Source organism: Macrosteles quadrilineatus, unplaced genomic scaffold (genome assembly GCF_028750875.1).
Source record: "Macrosteles quadrilineatus isolate MER2022 unplaced genomic scaffold, UCM_ALF_1.0 Scaffold_6__1_contigs__length_79288215, whole genome shotgun sequence".
In the NCBI taxonomy this organism is placed as follows: domain Eukaryota; kingdom Metazoa; phylum Arthropoda; class Insecta; order Hemiptera; family Cicadellidae; genus Macrosteles; species Macrosteles quadrilineatus.
In genome coordinates, this window is record NW_026542599.1 from 6,744,992 (window position 1) to 6,765,572 (window position 20,581).

At 35.5% G+C, this 20,581-nt stretch overlaps 1 protein-coding gene across 1 annotated transcript; it reads right to left on the reverse strand.

Annotated features, from left to right (window-relative positions):
• Positions 1-97: 97 nt before the first annotated feature.
• LOC128996453 (protein pigeon) lies at positions 98-20,100 on the reverse strand. Its single transcript, XM_054421793.1, has 18 exons — positions 19,854-20,100; positions 18,266-18,399; positions 17,712-17,787; positions 16,106-16,312; positions 15,035-15,084; positions 13,829-14,026; positions 13,051-13,218; positions 11,939-12,104; positions 11,057-11,244; positions 10,471-10,587; positions 9,434-9,610; positions 8,941-9,147; positions 6,263-6,442; positions 5,568-5,749; positions 3,876-4,090; positions 2,386-2,601; positions 1,875-1,946; positions 98-1,210 (listed from the first exon to the last, which is right to left on the reverse strand). The coding sequence occupies exons 1-18, from the start codon at positions 19,909-19,911 to the stop codon at positions 1,137-1,139; spliced, it is 2,685 nt and encodes an 894-aa protein (XP_054277768.1). The 5' UTR covers positions 19,912-20,100; the 3' UTR covers positions 98-1,136.
• Positions 20,101-20,581: the final 481 nt, after the last annotated feature.

The following is a 20,581-nucleotide window of genomic DNA, read 5'->3' on the forward strand; positions in this document are numbered from 1 at the left end:
TGCACGATTGAATCAAAAGAATTTTAATGTAAAGAAAATAGATAAAACATAACAAAAAACTTAAGAAGCTTATAATTAAATAATGTAATACCGTAGGTAACGTGATTCCGTTTGGAATGTATAGTAACACTAATACATAAATTAGCATAATAAATATCTAGTGCAAGAATGGCATACAATTTAGGAATAAAATTAATTAATACAATTATAGTACAATACACATCCTCTATCATACTCGATAATTACAAAGAACAAGGTTGGAGCCCAACGTAAAAAATAAATGGCATAATCTAAAACAAAAATATAAAAATGTAACAAATTACAACAAAATGTAACAAATAGTAGTTCTAATTCCAAACCAAATAATACTTGAATAGAACTAAAACGATCAACAACTATAGTTAACATAAAAGCTAGGTAACAAATCAAGGTAACCATCAAAATACTACATTGCATGAATACTATCTAATTGGGCTAAAAAAACATTATGGAAATGCTATTTTTCAGTCATTTGACAGAAAATCCTCCCTTCATAGCAAAAAACAATAGAATGTCAAAAGGGGGACTGTTCCTAGACGCTTCACATAAAAAACTTATACTGTATAACAAATGTCAACATTTGGCACTCAAATCAGTTCATATTCTAAGGAAAAGTTATTATCTTAAATAGCCTAATACATTTTTCACTACAGTACAGTAAATTTCAGTCATTACTTTGATAATTTTTGGTGCATGAGCCAATGCTGAAATGTTTGTTTGCATTCCTGTGAATTTCATCAACAAAAAAGTTAAGTAAATTCCAAAGTCTTGTCTGCCACTCATAATATTTGAGACCTTTGTAAAATGTTTAGTGTCAAAACTATTTTGTTAGAGAAATATTATTATGATAGTGCTAATTTAACAATCGAGTCAGTACACCATAATCTTGATAATTCCATTGAGTAAACTGGATGAATTTACCTGTTTTATCACTGCTTCAACCTGACAGATTTCATGTGGCATGTCTTTTCCTTAAATGCAAGTTTAACAGACACACTTTTCCCTAAGACTCTTGGTCTAATCAATAAAGATAGAAGATTACTTTATCTTTTAAAGGCGTAACAAGTCTTTGGTTTTCGTGACAATGCAAACATTACCTAGTAGAAAAACTCTTCTGTAGAAGCCGTCGTTGCTGCAATCAACAAATTGAAGTCCAGCTCTGCTAAATTAGCTGTGAACAAATAACTACATGATAACAAATAAAGTTACTAGATATTTCAAGTGGGATAGTGTTAATAATTCAGTTAAAAGATTACCTGACATTTCCAAGACAATTTCATTTTTCTGACATTCTTAAACAATGCAAAGAATGTAAATAAAGTAAAGCTCAACTTAACACAGCAGACGAAAAAAGAGCATAAAGGTGTGTGGTTGGTAGAGTCAAAGGAGCGTCGTTGGATTTAAAATTCTTCCAGGATAAAAATAAAACAATATAATAGAGTTAGATTTTCTTAATAAAGGGATCTGGGGTAGAATAGGATTAATTTTGTTTTTGATAAGAAGAGCAGGCTTGCCTGTGGCGGGTGATTTTTTTTAGTAAGAAACACATTTATGTAAACACACAAAATGAAATATTTCATGGTCACTGAACACTTTGTCAATCACAAAGAAAGGAAGTTTGTAATGGTGGTGAAAGATGCAGCAGTACCAATCTTCCAGGTTGGCAACACAAAAAAAAAAAACACTGCAAAAGTTTTTATTCATGAGATTAGGAATAGCTAAATCATTGGTTAAGTACTTAAGCCAGCTCAACCAATGTGTTGGGAGGAATTATGTTAAGTCTGCTTTTCCTATCAAAAACAAAATTAAACCAACACAATGTTGTGATTTTTTACCTTTAGCAGTCAGAAGATCAAAGAATGTGTCGAGAGGAGAGAGTCTGTCTTCTGATGGGAAAGCTGCCAAACCTACGACAGGAAGCAGAGTGATATTTAAAACAAAAATATATCATTATAATTTGAGATGGGAATGCTACCTATTTGTGTATTTGAACTCAAATATGAGTGTATAGAGTGTAATGCCTTGCACTCAAGTGAAATAGCAATAAATCATTTCAACTTTATGTTGTAATTGATTAGCCCAGAAATCTAAGAATTTGTATAGAGCATTTGAAAGCAGTTTGTGTGTTTACTTGTTATTTTTATTTATGAATCAACTTACTTTAACCAAGGAAACAAGTAAAATTTTGAGTAATGTCTGGAAAAGATCGTGTTGGGATATAGCTATATAAAATTGACGAATGAATTTTTTAGGAAAATATTAATTAGAATATAATTTGAATAATCTGAAATAATCCAAACTGAAAATTCAATTCTATTGAAACTAACTAATGAAACAACTAGTTACCTCTAGTGGCAACAGTATTGCTCCGTTGTCTCTGCGGATGTCGTCGAGCCTGCGCTCCCTCCACACCACTCAGTATGTTGCTGGCGTGTTGGCGAGCCCGCACCATCAGACTGGCCGGATGCTGCCATTGGTTCAGCAGCCGCTTACCTCGCGACCTTGGCAACAGCTGGATCAGACGCAGCTTCTGCTGTACTCCCTCCTTGCTGTCTTGTAGATCTGTTGCAGGCGTGATTGAGGTTTATGCAACTAGGAAATTGCTCAACATTTCCTTAAATTTTATGAGGTTAATTTTAGGAAGTAGCCAAACGACTTGGTTACCACGTTTTCAGTTGTAAATGGAAATGTGGTATGTAGTCAAGGTTACTGAAAAAGAGGTTGCCTCAGTCGCGCGTATGACGTCACCCGGACGGTACTGCTTTTAATTCACACAGCTGCCTCCTGTATTATTCTTTGTTCTAGCCTTGGTACGCAGTCCCCTTCTCCACTATCCACAGGCTAACTTGCATAGACACATGGGAGAGGAGTGTAGCATCAACAAGACCCAAATATGGATTTGGAAATGAGTTGGTTCGCTGTTGAGTCCTTCTTTACTTCTTTTTCTTTAATCTTAACCTAACTAATGCAAAATTCAATTCATGTGTCTCAATAAGCCAATTGAAACGCCCTAAGTACTTCAATATAATATAACTTAAATACCCCCAAAATTAATTTACCTTCTTCACGGTTTCTCCAAATACTGTATTATAATCAAATAAATCTGATACTACAACCAGACCGCTACTCTTGCTCTAATTATCTTTAATCAGAACTTCTCATTATTTAAACTTCCCGGGAGAAGATAATATAGTCCCCTACATTTTCAACCTTCTAATGAATGGTGGTTGTAATTTAACACATTCGCTGTTCAAAACTTTTACACAGGCGCTCGAAAATTGCGGCGAGGCCCAGGCTGAGCCCCGGGGCGCTACTGAATCAGCGATCATAATTGGCATTCAAAAATCTCAGTAAGAGCAATGGTGATTGTTCTGTATTACTTTGAAAGTGGACTTAGTTCACTGAAACACCCAAAGGTAGCAGCACTGCCTGGATCAATAACCAGTGTCATTGTAATATGGCTTGAATAGAGAAAATCCCCGAAACCAGGACAAAAGCATTGCCAGACGGGATTTTACAGGAATTTTTAGTACCAACCTACACCAAAATAAAGCTCGTATTCTAAGCAACAGCCTGGCAACAATAACAGCGTCCCCGGCCGAGTGCTGGGCTCAGACAGACGCAATATTTGGCAGGAGATCACATTACTGCTATAGCAGTAGGCCACGTGCAGTGATAGTGCCGCGCTATTGCTATAGCAGTAGGCCGCAGCGAATGTGTTAAACTAGAAAAAACACCTTTACAGTACTGTAAACTTAAAAGCAACAAAGAGTAGACACAATACTACTGGGTACTTTTAAAATCACAATACTAGAGCCTTTCCTAACAAAACTCACCATTCATAATGGCTTTCATGACGTCTATCTGCAGTTGTAGAACGCTTGACTGAACGTATTGCATGAATGTAGAAAACGATAGTGTTCTGTATCCAAGGTATGCCAGGAATGAAGGGAAGCCCTGGGGAAGTGGGAACGCCAAACCCTCCACAGCGAGGCAGTAGCGTTCCAACAAAGCGAAGAACACCCTTCTCTCATCCTCTGACATCTGGTCTCTGATGTTACAAGTACATACAATGGGTAAAGAAAAAGTCAAATGTAAACAATGCTCTATCTAATTATTTGTAGCAAAAAATTACACTTTTGAATAAGATGTAAATTCTTAATTGCAAGCTAAACAATGACAGTACAACCTAATGTTGGGTTATTAGTATTGCAAAATTCTATGAGGTAAAAAGAGGTTGTCTTTAAGAGGTAAAAAGTGTCTAGTGGTTTTGAAGACATTACTGCTATGAATTACGCGATGTAGTTAGATTTCTGTGGTTTTGACGGACATGAATTAAGTAAAGTGATTGTGTAGAAAATGTACATACAAGGATGATTGGTGCAAACTTTTGAACAATATTTATGATGTTTTACACAGTGTAAGTCGGCTAAACTTGTTTATCAGTTTTGTATGAGGTAGTGACCAAGGTTGAGGAAATTTCTATGTGGATCGCAGTGTGAGTAGAAAAGAGATTTAGAACTGATATTGGACAACGGTAAACACTGGTAGTCTCAAACAGGCTGATAAACAAGCAAAGTTTCCTCAACTTTAATCACAACTGGCTGTCTCAGAAAACTGATGCACACCGTCTGCCGGCATCGATAATATGAACTGATTTCTGCAAACTGCAAACTCTCAACTCTCTACGCCACTTGTGTGCAAGTCATCCGTCTAAAAAAACTTTCTGCATACACAAAATTCATGTGAAATTGGAGGGTTGCGTTTGTGATATCATGAAAGCAATTAATAATAGCTTGCTTGTTTTTCTGTTATGTTAACTAGTGTCTAAGGAGTATGTCGGCCTTAGTCACTAACAAGACTACAAGATCGTGCCACTCATCCTTCACTCATATTTGGGTTAAAATACGCACATAGTGGCGTCCCCATCTTAAATAATTGATTGAATTGATATAATTGATTTCAGTAAGGGTTGACTCCCTTCAGGCAGAAACCTAGTAACAGAATGTCATTCATACTTGGTGGGGCATTGATTTACCCTTACATTGTTTTGGCAGACAAAGGACTGACGATAATGTTTCAACCTAGAAAACTGAGGTCTCCACTATAAAATAAATTGGATCGTAAGGTAGGCCTTAGATTTTAACAATTGTTTTTGCTATATGATAAGACTAATCGTAGCTTGGAGTTGGGTATCGGCTAGAATAGAAGTGGAAGTAAAGAACATAGCGTTGATTTCAGATTTGAACTAGTTCGCAAGTTGTTTGATGGAATTCTTAATTTACAGACAGCCCTCATAGGATACAAATAGTATGAGAAATTTTAGGTTAACAAAAAAAAAAAAAATTCATAGCAAGTTTATTAATCTTCCTTCATAGTTTTAAACTAAATACGGTTACAGATTTTGATATTGCTATATTTATCTATAGTTGTATTAACGTAAGGACTTTGTTATAAAAATTGTAGGTATTGTTTAAAATTTATTTCACAACCGAAAAAGCACTCTTCTTCATTCTCTTGACACTTACATTAGCATGAAGCCCCTATGAGTCGTAGTGTCAACACTGGCGGCCTTTGTGATAAGTTGGCACAACTGTCTTGACTGTTCCAGTTGAGCGGCCGCGTACCGTGTGGCGACTGCGTGCACTTGCATTGGACTCTCACGGCTGCGGCTTTGCTTCAAAAGATGCATGCTGACCTCACGCAGGTTCTAAAACAATTCACCTTGTGCGAGCAATATTTACAGTTCAGTCAATCTACAGTTTTTGGTTTTTCTGCTAATATTCTGGTACCCAGAAGATAAGCTTGAGATCTAAAAGTTATAGTGTCGATTAGAGATTGAAAATGAGAGAGAAGTTAAATTAAAATAAAAAATACATCAAAGGTGTTATTGGATGAGTCTTGATGATGCAAGTAGCCTAATAGAAAAAAAACTATATCATCTGACAAAGTGAGATGAAGTGTTTAATCAATTGTGGTAATATTTAAAAACACGTGGACTGATAATTTGTTTACGGTTATTGCTATTGATTTAAGATGTTACGATGGCTAGATAAAATGTTAGCATTTTCCTTGGTTATTCTTTCATAGTAAATGCTATTTTTCATTACATTATCAATTCATTTTTGTGCCGACTTCTTGATTGATTTAGTTAAGAGGGATCATTTGCAATCAAAAGAGTCCATTGTAACTTGCTATATCAAACCGCACACAAATCACTCACAACAGAAATTATATGTTCCTGTTTGCTAGCTGCAGACGGCTCAACCTCAAAGAATGGCAGCGGGTCTAGCGTAGTTTTGCTGCCTCGTCCACTCGCCAGGTCTGATATTCCGGCCACTCCGACACTGCTAACCATTCCTCCAGGTGACAGAGGGGTGCTGCATCGCGACAATGCTTCCGGCTGAAACATAACATTGATATAGGTGGAGCTGGATAGGGAGACAGGAAAGACACAGTGTATGGTTAGAGTTATCTATGACTCTAACCAATATTGAGTATAGGGATACTCTAACCACGGTTGAGTAAGTAAGCAGACAGGTTGTGGAGTAAGTAAGCTGCACCGCAAAATTTAAGTATATAAAAACTAATCCAAGTAAAATAATTTTTGAAAAGAAATAGAATTCAGCTAATTTTAAGGAGTGAAAAAGTTAATAAAAGAACACAAAACATAACACTGATATTTCGCTCTGATGTAGGACGTCTTCAGAGAGTAGATTGAAGAGCAGGTTGACTGTCAGTTAAAGTTCAAAACTGGAGTGATCTTCAGATTTGCCAACTGTGGAAAAAAAACTAGAAACTATGATACTTTTTTTTCTAAGGACGCTAGGCACGACCACGGGAATGTTTTTCACAAATTACTTCAGGCTAGAACTAGGGGTTGCGGCATTATCACTTAGATGAATCCATTGGTGATTGGCAGAATTTGAACCCGGGACCTCAAGAACCGAAGTACTGCGCTCTAACCACTAGACCAGCTCGCTCCCCAGACTCTATGATACTACACTAGATAAAATTTCAAAAAGATATCTTGAATAGGTAGTTTTTTTTAAATATAAATTTAAAACATAAAGAAAAATGGCAGATATCTTGTTAACAAAGCATATTTTTATAAAGAATGTAATTATTGTTGATTTCTATTTTTTTACCCATTAAACCTTTACCAAAATTGTATGTACTTAATTACGGGACACCCTGAATGGATATACACATTTCATATGAATTTAACATTGGATGTTTTTGGCCTTTAGACCTCAAAACAAAAAAAGTAAATCGGTTGGGGTCCTAGTCTTACCATAAGATCCAGAGTAATAGGCCATTCCATCACTAATATTTCCTAGGCTTTGTGGGAAATTCACTAATATTCCCTATATCAAATGAAATCATCTAATATTCCCAATAGGGGGAATTTTCTAAAATCAAAATATGGTTGGTTGTGACAATTTTTAACAAGTCTTTTTTAGTTACATTCATTTTAGTCTAAAAAATCAACTAATCGATGTTTGCAAAAACTTAAATACTAAAACAAAGCATACAACTGATAAGTATTCAGCAACCAAAAGTTAACATAGTGTCAAAATCTCAACTAAATTTATATACTAAACAACACAAATAAAATATGAGTTCACAGTTTCTTCACACTCAGAATATCTGAGGTTTGTACGAGGATAACAATCCTAAAAATTACTGAGTATAGCATTTTACAGTTACATAAAGATGATTAAGTTAATTGAAATTAATAATGGTATTTTAAATTTCAAACTAGTACAAATAAACAAGGGTACTAAAGAACAACGGGGTTTTAGTTCTGATAGTAACCAAATCACAATGAAACTAGTATAAATATAGGAAAGTATATCAAAGTCAAAGTTACATTGTTTATATTGAATACCTACTGTATTTATTCACTTAGGCAAATAATTTTACTTGGAAACCCAAGTAAACATCAACACAGACCAACTTCTTCTCAGTGTTACATTGGCACTCTAAGTCAATATACATACATGATAACTTTACAAACTGGAGGGTGATAATACCACTCCTACAGGGGGGGGGGGACTTCCACTTTTAAACCCACCTGAAACATGTTTAACATCGTAGCTGGGACAGTTTCTGGAGTTACAGCTTGTGAAATCGGCTAAAAATTCATATTTTCCACATTACATTGTTTAAGCATAAAACTCAAAAACTGTAAGCAAAAAAATGACAGCTGTTCAAAAATTCATTGAATTTGCAATGCTATTATACGTTACCTCCTCAGGGCGCCCGCTAGGAGACGGAAGAAAATGATTAACGGAAGCATAGGTTGATATGCACATCAAATTAAAGGTCTTTATTAGTAGAATAAGAATACAATGCCACAAATTCAAGCTCAAAAGAAAAACTGAGTAAAAAATGGCAACCGTTTACAGATTTAAAATGGCAAATTCAAGAAATCTTTGAACACCTGCTATTTTCTACTAGGTTGTCCGTTTGAGGTACGATTTGCGGCATTGTTTTTGGTTTCACAAGACCTTTAAATTTATGTACGTATCAGCCTATGCTTACCTATAAGATTTTTAACTTACTCTCTATGAGCCGTCCCCCATAGGTGACATCCAATCACCATGTACACAAAAAAGTAGCTTACTATTACTATTATGAAATGCTAAATTTGGTTGTAATATTTCTTTTCGTTTTAAAGTTATAAAGTCGTCCTATAATTATTGTCACCTTGTATAATATAAAAATATTGAATTTAAATTACTATGTGGTTAATAATTCTTTTGCCAAAGGGGTTCATAAATGAAAAGTTACAAAAATTATAAGTTGTCACATTTGTAGCTTTCCAAAATGTGGAGGTTCTCTGTTAATTTATTCCAGAAGCAGAAAATTTAACTTCTAGCCTTAAACAGTACTCACCTGATAACAGACGAGAGACACCATCAGTTTGTCTGCCACTGTGGTAGGACAGAAGCGCTGTAGATCACCGTGTGCAGCTAGGTAGTCCCATAGTCTAGTCCACATGTCTCCTCGGTATGGTACGAGACGTTGTTGCGGAGACAGCAGCATGACGGCTGGGTTCCACAGGCACTCTTGACTTAATGACAGTGTGAAATGCGGTGACAACTAAACAGATAAAATTTCAGCATAATTTTTGCCATTTTATGGATGACTTAAATGTTTTATGGATATTACCACGTTCAAGGATGAGTTCACGTTTTAATTTTGATCCCACCACTAAATTTTAATGGTGCAGTTCACTCTAGTACTGTACTAGCTCACCTCTTGTTACGTTCCACTCACAGGCCCATGGCCTAGGTGGACAAGCAAATTTTAGGTTAAAAGCTGCCAATTTCTTAAATAAAAGAAAAATGTTTTAAAATATTCAAATTCAATGCTCAACTTTTCTCACCTTAACCTCTACAGTAGAACTTGGGTTCCAAGTGGTCAATGGGAGAAGATCAATCAAAGACAAAGCATCTGAAGGCAGACTGCGGGCCACTGAAGCGTACGATCCTCCAACCAATAGCTCTTGCAGGATTTTGGCAACGTTTAAATCCATACAGTGTTCTGCCAATGGAGACAACAGCTGAAAAAGGACAATTTTACACTTAAATGTCAATTTTTCTGTATTATGACCGTGGTTCGTTTTACTGCTGATTGATCTGGCTTGCTAAATGTTATTTGAACATGAATTGAGTTTTCTACGACAAGAACCAGCTGTTTCTTTAGTTTTAGGTTATAAAGTAAACAAAACAAAACATTTACCTCAGTTCACACAACTAACTACTGCTGTCTGAGTGATGTTTTCTTTTGAATAAACCCTCTAAATAAGTTCTTTATTAGAAAAAAAATACCAGCAATGTTTTGTGACATTTTACAGTGTAGGCCTATCTATTACTGGACTGAATCGTATCATGTAAGCTTGCATCTATTCCTTTTTTTTAAATTCCTAAGATAAATGTAAGTATTAGGCCTAATTATTAGCCTAATAATTGTATGATTTTACCAGTTTTTTTTTTTTTTTTTTTTTTTTTTTTAGATACTTACAGTTTCTATTTGGTTTATACATGATCATGAACTAGAACAAAGTGTGTTGTATCCTAATCAAAAATGGTTTCAGTTTAAAATTTGCTTGAATTTTTAATTTAATCATTATCTCACCAGTATTTTTCCTGTTACATAACTCTTCAAGAAGTGAACTCCCTCAGCAAAAAGAGCAGCTTTGTTAAGTCTTTTGAAAGAATGCATATAATGGTAATAAATAATGTATGTTTTTAAAATTTATATCTATTAAGAGATCAGTAAGTAGACCGACAGAATCCTGCAAGATCGTGCAATCGTACAATTGGCCACAAGTATGAGGAGTCTACTGTATTTATTTAGAGATCAAATACTTTTCAGTAATGAGTTATGATTTGCACAGGTCTTCAAATCATGCATACTAACCTCTGACACCAAGTCCATATCGTTGAGGTGAACAATGAAGTAATGCAGTATAGCCAGCCTGTTCTCCTTGACCATGTCGGTCTGTAGGTATGCTTCCACCATCAGTTGTGGATCAACCTGTGCCACAGACTGACATTAATACCGTGTGGGTGACGTTAGACATTTTATCTCTATAGATGAGCTGTAGTCAATTTATTTCATAAAGCAACTCAGAGTATAACCAAGGATAAAACATACTCCCTTCGTAGATTTCTCATCCTTTCAGCTGAAGACAAACCCTCGCTTAGCCAAATAAAACGATCTAATCATAAAAAATAACTCGTCCCCTAGTTATATAACCAAACAGTAAAGCACAAATCATAAAGTTAACCAACAAACATAATAGAAACAAAATCCACTAGACACGAAAAACGAGCATCAGAATTTACAATGGGATGAGAAGTCTACTTGTGTTGGTTAATCTATGGTGTAACACAGTATCACGGTTGTTATAGTCATATCTGATGAACCCCACCAAAAATATAGCTTACAAAAAGCATGATACATAAACATCTTTTATGCTGTTATAAAACAAACAGCCTTTCACCTGCAGTTGCACAACATCCAAGGTCATGAGGTCGATCAGCTGATCACTGCCGTCCAACAGTGGTACCAACCGCACACTCTCAGTCACAGTGTTGTTTGCCAACACGATGTGACAACACGGCTCGTGCTCCGGTCCGATGTCCAGCAAGTGTATAAACAAGCCAGGAGAGATTACGAGCATGTGCTGGTCTGCAAACATATGGTTATAAATGTTATAAGAAAGTTTAATAGGTCTAAATGTATAAATTGTAGGGTGGACATTTATAAACGGATAAATAAAACAGATTGTGTCAGAGAATAATAATTTTGAATCTCCAAAATATTTTAGGTTGACACAACAGAACATATAAGCTTTCGTCACCAAACATAATCTTGAGAACCTCGGAATGGTTGTTTTTAGGACCCCTGGACTTGATTTTTCTCAGGTAACCTATCTCAACTCTATTCCTTTACAAAAAAAATTCCTAACTTAACATTTTTATTTTGACTCAATAGCCCCAATTAGTAGTAAATAGTACGAGAAAAAATCCAAAACGTAAAGAAGCATGACACGAGTCCTAACATTTTTAGCACTAGTATCGCTGAAACTGCCATTTGAAATACATGCCTTACGTACACTTTGTACAGACGGTGAACAAAGAATGGAGTAAGATCCAAGTCTTGTTGAGGATACTTTGATTTTTTTTCCTAGGGCACTAAGCACAAGCCCAGAATTGTTTTTCACATTACCTTAGGCTAGACCTAGGGGTTGCGGCATTATCACATAGATAAAATATATTGGTGATTTGGTGGGATTTGAACCCAGGACCTCTGGAACCGAACAGAGCACTAACCACTTGACCAGCTCGCTACCCAAATTGAGGATAATGTTGAGGAAACTTACCACCATACATTACGAAGGAAGGTCGTAAAGACGGAGCGTCAGCCCACGCCACCCCAGGCACCACACAGTGGACCACTCGGCCATGGTGCAGCATAGTGACGGAGTAGGCTAGATGTACAGTGTCTGTGGCATCCACCATCTTGTCACTCATTGGGGGCTTCACAGGCTATATTCAACAATCAAGATTAGATTTGTTTAGATGATATAGTCAATGATGATACATTCTAGTAGGCTAGGTTATGGCCCGTAGCTATTTCACACATTTCTCAGAGTCTAGTCCTAGAGGGCCACGGGATTATCTTGAGGATAAAATCCATCGGGGTGGGATTTGGACCCCTCAGGGTCAAGGCCCCATGGTCTAGAACTAGACCAGCTCGCTCTTCCATTCTAGATTAGTTGGACTTAAACCCCTGTTGACAAAGCATTACCTAATCACTGTCTACCATGGCGCATTTCATTACTATCTCTCCTAACGACTCATCTTTTGTGGACATGCTACAAGGTATGCCAATATTCTTTCAGGAGACCAAAAATCCTTACCATCTTTGGCATGACTTACTGGCCATTAAATCCTATTTAGCTTCTTTTATGTGAGGTATAACCTGCACCAGCTCACAACAAGGGAATTCTACAACACCCACAACCTTCATAAAGCCGGGTTTTCCTAGGCGCGGAAGTGGAGAGCGTAGAGAGGAACGTGGAGAGCGGACTCCACTTGTCTTAGGTAATTTAATGTTACTGTTTTCCTAGAAGAGGAGCGGAATGCCATGTTAATTTCTTTTCCGCTCTCCGCGTTCCTCTTTCTGCTCTCCGCTCCGCGCCTAGGAAAACCCAGCTTTACAGGTACCTTAAATATCACTGTAAATAGTTCTTTAGTTGTTGACACATTCCATCAGGACATTTTGGTCATCAAATTTGCGAGAGGTATTAATGTAAGGAATTAAGAATATTAAGATCTGATTATCAGAGGAGCACTATATCCACTCAGCTAATATAGACAGAGCCAAGAGACTGACTGTGCCAACTATACTAAGGGTAGGCCTATTTAGGTGGACCTCATAGTAAAAGTGCGAGCCTATCTCTACATTTAAATATTCACAATTTTGACAGACCTGGTAAAGGTAGTGATGACAAATGCAAACAACGCCGCGGTGATCAGCAACTATCGTAAGGTCCAGTGAGCAGTCGTGAACCCTCAGTGGGACTGGGTCGTCCTCGTAAACACCACACGGTAGAGACACCGAAGGTGACAATTGAGGCAGATTTAGAGGGATATTGAGCTGAAAGCGGAAAACACATTTGATGATAACAGCTAAAATAAGAAATATATGTATAGTACTTCACTACAAAGAAACAAATGTAGGCCTAACTTACTTTTCTTCACATTGAACAAAAAGTCAAAATTATCTTTATCAATTGAAATGGGACGCCACCTAAGTGTGTATTTTAACCCAAATATGAGTGAAGGATGGTTGTGGAATGGAGTGAGATGATCCGTGTAGCTTTGTTACTGACTAAGATCAGCTATTTCATTGGCTAGGATCGTTTGAGGGTAGCTTGATCGTTACACTTTGAAGGTAAATGCTGCCGTAGTTTACCACCAAAACAACACTCTGCGTGGGTTTTATTTAGTGAGTTTACAGCTTTGGCTGGGTTTGTGTGATCATCTGTTTTGACTACGGTGATAAACATTTTTCTAAGTGGTTTTTGTGATTTTCCAGCTTTGGTCGCAAACTTTCTGAAAGCGTAGTTTTTACTGGCCATGATGAATGAATCAATACAAATTGTTGCCTAAATACTAACTGTCCTTATTGTTGCCAATAATGTTAAAATTGCATAAAATTGTTCACGAAAAATGAACTTCAGACAAAAAAAAAACTGTATAATCACCACGGTCTCGTGTGGCAGTTCATGGTGAAACTGCAGTGTAGAGAGAATGGGTGTCGTCTGACTTCCCCCCTCCACCTCCCCCTCCACAGCCTGCGGTGGCTTGCGGTAGTGGATATAATAGAGGCACTGGTTGACAGCGTCCCACTGGGCCCAGGTGAACGATTTCAGTACTTGTTCTGTTGAGGTTATATCCACAATCTGCCAAAAACAAGAGAATAGATTGTATGATGGGAAAACCTTTTACAGTAGTCATCTTAGACGTATAAGAGACCAGGCCCCAAGACACTTGATTGTGGAGGTTAATCAAGGTTCGACTGTAATGTGATAATGATAATGAAACAAAATATTATTACAGTAGAATGATAATTCGGCAATCACTTGCTCTAGCTTGGAAATAATGAGTTAGTTGAGCGAATAGAACTCAAAGAAAAATAGAATTTTTGCTATAAACTATCAAGTTAAAAAGAACATTTTTAAGCATATCAATAAGGAAATTTAAAAACAGACAAAGTACATTATTTTCTTTTTGGTGGAAACCGAACTGCCTTATACTATTTAAATTGTGCTCTTGAGAAACAAAAATGCATTATAAAAAGGTTAGATAATATTATAATTGTCAGATTGATGGTAATTAGATATTAAAGCTCAAAATAACTTTAACTATAGATTTTTATACATCTGTTTGAAGAGTGGGACGTTTTTTTTGTGGCTGTATTTATTGACTTTTTCAAATTGGATTTTAACTAAGTACTGTACTTAGCTAATGTACATTCCTTGGTTTCTTGGTGTGTGTGTACCATATTGGCCTAAAAGAGAAATCAAATTAACAAGGATTAATTTAATTGTTAAATATTAATACATTTTAAGACCATTAACTTTGGACAAAGCAGGTGCCAGATTGACCAATAGGCTGATGCCTAGGGCTGCAAACAAAAGGGGCTACATCCAATTACAGTTAAGAATATGTAACCTATGAAAAATCCAATATCCTGAAATGAGAAATTATATCTTGATAATTCTTAAACACAAAACCATAACAAATCCTGAAGCGCTTAAAAATGAAGAAATTGAAGGTAAGTAAAATTATTTAGAAAGCATGAAAATCAAAAGTAAGAGCTTATTCAGTGTTAAATAACAATAATGTACAAAGAAAATGTATATAAAATCTTATAAAACTGACAAATACATCTGGAAATCTTTACTTGCCTCTTCATTTTCACCATGATCTCGCAATTCCACTTGGTAAAGTGTTACAGCTAAGAAGCGATAAGAAAATATTAGAGAAAGGATAAGACATTTAGGTTAAAGAATTAGTAGGTTTGTTGTTAAAATAAATGTAGATGTAATACTAACACACAATTTGTTTACTGGAATAACAATTTAATGTTTTAGTAAGCATTACCACAATCCAAAAGGTAAAACTCAACTGAAAAATAAATACAACTAAGGCTACGATTATACCAGGATGCTGGCATGTGGGAGGCTAGCGGGGCTCAAATCACCAAACCAAAAGAACAAGAATTTAAGAAGAAAAAGAAAGAGGAAGAGTTGAAAAATATGAAATGTATTGAAAAATATGTAGTAGTCCGAGAGGCTAGCATCCCAACACAAATCACGTCATTTTCCTCTAGAAATCCTGGATGCTACATCGTAGTATAATCGTAGCCTAAAACAACAAAGTATTTTTATCCCAAACTTGTACCATACTAGCTGTCATGAATCGGATAAATCAACATAGTTAGTAAAATATTATATTATTCACAATATTACAATGAAATGCGTAGTTAGAAGGCTAAGTCATTATTCAGACATTTCACAATAATAGTTCAATCCCGAGAGGATTTCGCACTATGTGGTCCTAACATAGAGCACATACATTTTACATATGCATTTTAGTGGGCATCCCACAAAATGGCTGCAGGAGCTCCCAAGTTGCAGAGGATTACAAAAGCCTAAATGTTGCTTTTAGTCCATAATTCGTATTCTAAGATCAAATAGTACCTAAAGTTAAGTGTCTCAAAAAATAGACCTTAAAGCTTAAAGTATATGTTAATAGAAGCCTAGGCCTGGTTAAAAAAAGTTAATACTAAATTGCCTTTAACCATGTAAATGAGCAATGTTTTTCTTTTTACATTGTTATTGCCTACTTCAGCAAAAAACCATAAAATAAATACAAATAGTTCCATTTTTAGTAAAACAAAATTTTAACTATGAGAGATAAACTTTCCAAACTTAACATTCCAACATTTAATATCTTGTAAACTAGATGTAACTTACAAGTTTGATGAATAAAAACCAATAGCTTTTCTTGTTTGCTTTGCTTCTTCTTATTCAAAAACTGAGTCATTATTTGCTGGGGTTTCTTTATTCCTAATGATTTTGTGGAAACTCTTGCCTCTTCTATACTATGAAGAAACGCCTCATACTCAAATGTCGGAGTGTCTGGGTCATCCTTGTTGGATTGGGTTGTTTTCGTAACATATGCTAAAAACACAAAACAAGTAGGCTTAAGTCTGAGTATAAATAGTTGGAAGATGTCTTGATACCTGATTGAATAGATGTTCTCAATACCTTATTGAATACATTAAATATCTGTAGCCAGGCCTTGTGCTTTACCGTCCAGCAATACGGCAGTTTGAGACATTGATTGTTTTAAATCTTTTATAGCAATCCCCATGTCATTGTGTGTCTCTATTGCTTGTCCAGTTGCACAATTTGACCGTGATCGCTATATACCTACCTACTAAATGCTTACGTTGTTTCCCCATTTCCCTAATTGCCATCCACTAACTTTTCAGTAATGCTACACCACCTAATTACAATATGACGCCGGATTAGTGAGTGTCCACTGTAGCAGTGATTGCAGTTTTCATAAAAAAATAAGATTTAAAAAATCAGAAGTAACCTATAGTTTAAATATTTACAAATATGGCAAAATTATTCGTTTTAGTTCTTTAAGAAGAGTTTTTACCATCTTAGCATTGTCCGGATTGAGAAAATGTTATAATTTGTAGGACTTTTTATAATTGTGAAAAAATAAGGCCTACTGCTTTTGTAGGTACTGTAGTCAGAAAAATTTAAATCCAAACTTAAATTGCCACATGCTATAATATGTGGTTCTATGTACATAAACAAAGTGTAACTAATTTGGTTTGGATGCCTAATTCTGGCAATCCAATTGTTGTATTCCACAACTAGTTTCGACCTGCTAGGAGGTCATCATCAGGTGTGTCCAAGAATGATTACTTCACATAGAGGTCGTCAGGATAAAAAGTTGTTGACACATACACGTACACAAACCCATAGCGCGCTAACACATGCGGCCAATAAAATAAAATTGTAAACACAAAAAGCGGACCGGTGTTGGGAAGGAAATCTGTGTGATACCTGACCAGCTGTGTGATACCTGACCAGCTGTGTATCCTACAGTCTAGACTCAAATCCGCATTACCAATGGCTCATCATATTTAAAATTTTATTTTATCGCCCATATGTGTGTGCCCACTATGTGTTTCTGTATGTGTATGTGTCAAAAACTATTAATCTAACGACCTTCATGTGAAATAATCATCCTTGAACACACCTGATGATGACCTCCAAGCAGGTCAAAACTAGTTGTGGAATACAACAATCGGATTGCCAGAATCATTTATTTAAATCCACTATTATTAGTTATTCTTCGCAATCCGGAGGCTATTCATACTACTACAATGAAACAAAGTGTGCTAAATAGATTACTTTGTTGCTTTTTAGTCTTACTGTCTTTTTAGTCTGAAGCATTTTGCAGAATAGACAATTGAAAGCAGACGGTAATTACTTAGTTTTTATTATATTTAATATATTAGTAGGCCTACCTATACATATACATTCAAAATCAGCTTACCAAGCAACGTTTTGTCTTCGTTCACACTAGCCTGAATAACACTACAGCTGCTGTTGTGGGGCAGAACGTGAAGAACCTAAACATTGGACATATAAAAATCACTTTTATTTATATAGAAAGGACCAACAATTAAAGACAATAATCATGTAGATAAATTACTAACATAATAACACTATAGGTATGTAGGGCCTACTATAAGAGAAAGTTGTAAATTTTTCAACTGCACGTTGTTTGCAACACATGGTCGAATATGAAATATTTTAAAGCTTTTTATTTGAAAATGGATTTTTGAACTGAACTGAACTGTCTTAAGACACCCAGCACAATAAGTTAAGCGGCTTGTAGACGGGGACTGTAAAATTATTTATCAAAATTGCAATGATCAAGAACTAGAGCTAGTTTTAAACCATGAATAAGCTTTTCTAAACTTTTCTCAGGGTCAAATTGGCAACCTTCATATTGCAAAGTCAGATGTTATAAGGGAATGAGGAATTTCTTTCAATTAGTTTTTATCAACAATTTGTACAAACAAATATTCTAACTCAGTAACTCACTTCAATATTTTTGTTCAATCTGTCATAAGCCTCAATGAACTGAAGACTATTTGAGTCCTCAACTCCAACCCATGTAAATAGCTGGACACTATTTTCTTCTAGACCAATGACTCGCAAATCATTAACACGTCGATCTGAAATATAAAAACATAGGATAAATTTGTAATGTGCTTTTAGGCCAAGAAATAAAATTTAAAGTTTTATCCTATTCTAAGTTAAAACCATCGTAAAAAAATATAAAAAGAACCAAGCTGAATCTAAAGTAAAATCACCTTAGTTTCAAAATTAAGCATCTATACTTAATACTTAAATACTTTCTTATTAAATGGCGACCATCTCAGGCTCTACAGCAACCAATTTTCATCTACTAGATAGAAAGTTTAACCTAAGGCCCATTAACTGCGACTTTGCATATAAAATGTTATCATTGCCATTTAAATTGACGTTTGAACTATCAACTATCAATTAAGCTTTTAAGACGGATGTTTTAAAGATTGCAGATCTTTCAAATATTGTTAGCTTGATTCAGCCACATATTTTAAAAGCACTCTAACAAGACACTATAAAATACTGTAGGCCTACATTACAAGTATCCACATGTAGTGCAGGAGGCGCCGCTCAATGTACCTACTTAAAAGCAACTGTCAGTAAGTTAGAGCCTTCTTTAAACTACAAATATATAACTTATACAAATTATTTTTTAATTTTATATTTATAAAATTAGGCCTATTTCAAAATTAGAAAAAAATATTTTTTCATACCACCCCACCCCCCCACTTTGTCAACAAGGGCGCTGACCCTGACACTAGAAAAACCGGCCATGCTGCAGCGCAACACTACGTCACAGCGGTGGATAGTTGTACTAACATCTTACCATTAAAATCTGACAAACAGCCAGCTTGTTTACCTAAAACATATGGGACAAGGCAGTGAATCTATCCACTAGTGTGACGTCATGGATCCTGCGGCATGGCCTGTTTTTCTAGTGGGGCCTTGATGCAACCCTCACCGATCACGCAAAAAAACTAATTTTTTGAGGTACTTCCGCCTGACCAAAAATTTAACAATTTAGAACTTCAAAACTAACGAATATATTATCTATTCGTTAGCTAGAATCTAACTGAGTAAAAGTTAGCCTATTCCCAGTGATTCTTATATAGTAACGGATATGATCAAAGTTAGCCAAAAAAAACTAACAAATATCACTATTCGTTAGAATTTCTATTTGTTATTCCCAATTATGGCTATAGCCTAAAATAAGTCTATTGAAAAGGCTAAGTAGGCTATCCTAACATTTTCAAATTTACTAGTAGGCCTAAGTTAGGTAGATCATTTTAATGGTCATGTTATTAGCATGGTTCGGTAAGCCTAATTGACTTTAATAAAAATATGGGTACAATTTCTTAACTGGGCTAAGCTAATATCAAGTCATTCGATTTTTTTCATTGTCAGCAAGTTTGGTTAGGTTAAATGACAGTTTAATTTTATAATTGGTATAGCCTAGTTAAAATATTGATTATTAATCGATATTTTCAATCGGCATTAGCGTAGCCCAGTTAAAAAACTGTACCCAAAAATACATACTTACCGTTCTTAAGAGGAAGAATCTCATCTCTTAAATTGGATTGTACAGATATAGTAGCCATTATAATAACACTATTTAACCTCAGTTTTCAGTATTTTTTTATGAGGATAAAGGCCTACATTCTAATTAAGCTGATGAAACATTAAACACCAAAAGTTATAAGACATCTAACAGCAACAACTAACGAGTAGAATTTATATCTTTTATAAAATTATTCTATTGGGTTTCTTAACACACACACACACAACAAACAACGGACCAGCCTCTTTTGTTGATGTTTGTTTATGTTTACTTTCTTGTTTCAGTCAGTTTGCCTTTGGTTTGTTTTGTTGAGTTTTTGACATCGACAATGACAGTTCAGCCAAACAGCTGACGAGTGATAGCATAGACTAAGCAACACAAGGGAGTATGTTTTATCTATGGTGATAGTCATCTTGGCTACTACGACCAAATGCCTCTAAACATAAAAGACATAAGACATAAGACGTTTATTGATCTTTAGGCAAAATTACATGCAATAGATCTTGTCATGGATGCTTGAAATGCACAAGACAGTCATAAGTACAATAGTAAAACATGCTGACTAAAGCAAACATAAAAATAAGTGTACATTCTCAAAATTAAATAAGATTGGCTATTTTGGGGGGAAAAAAAACTAAAAAACATCATGCAAAATTGATGGAGCTAAAATCTGCTTCAAAGTATTCTTTAAGGCTGTAGAAGGGCCTTAC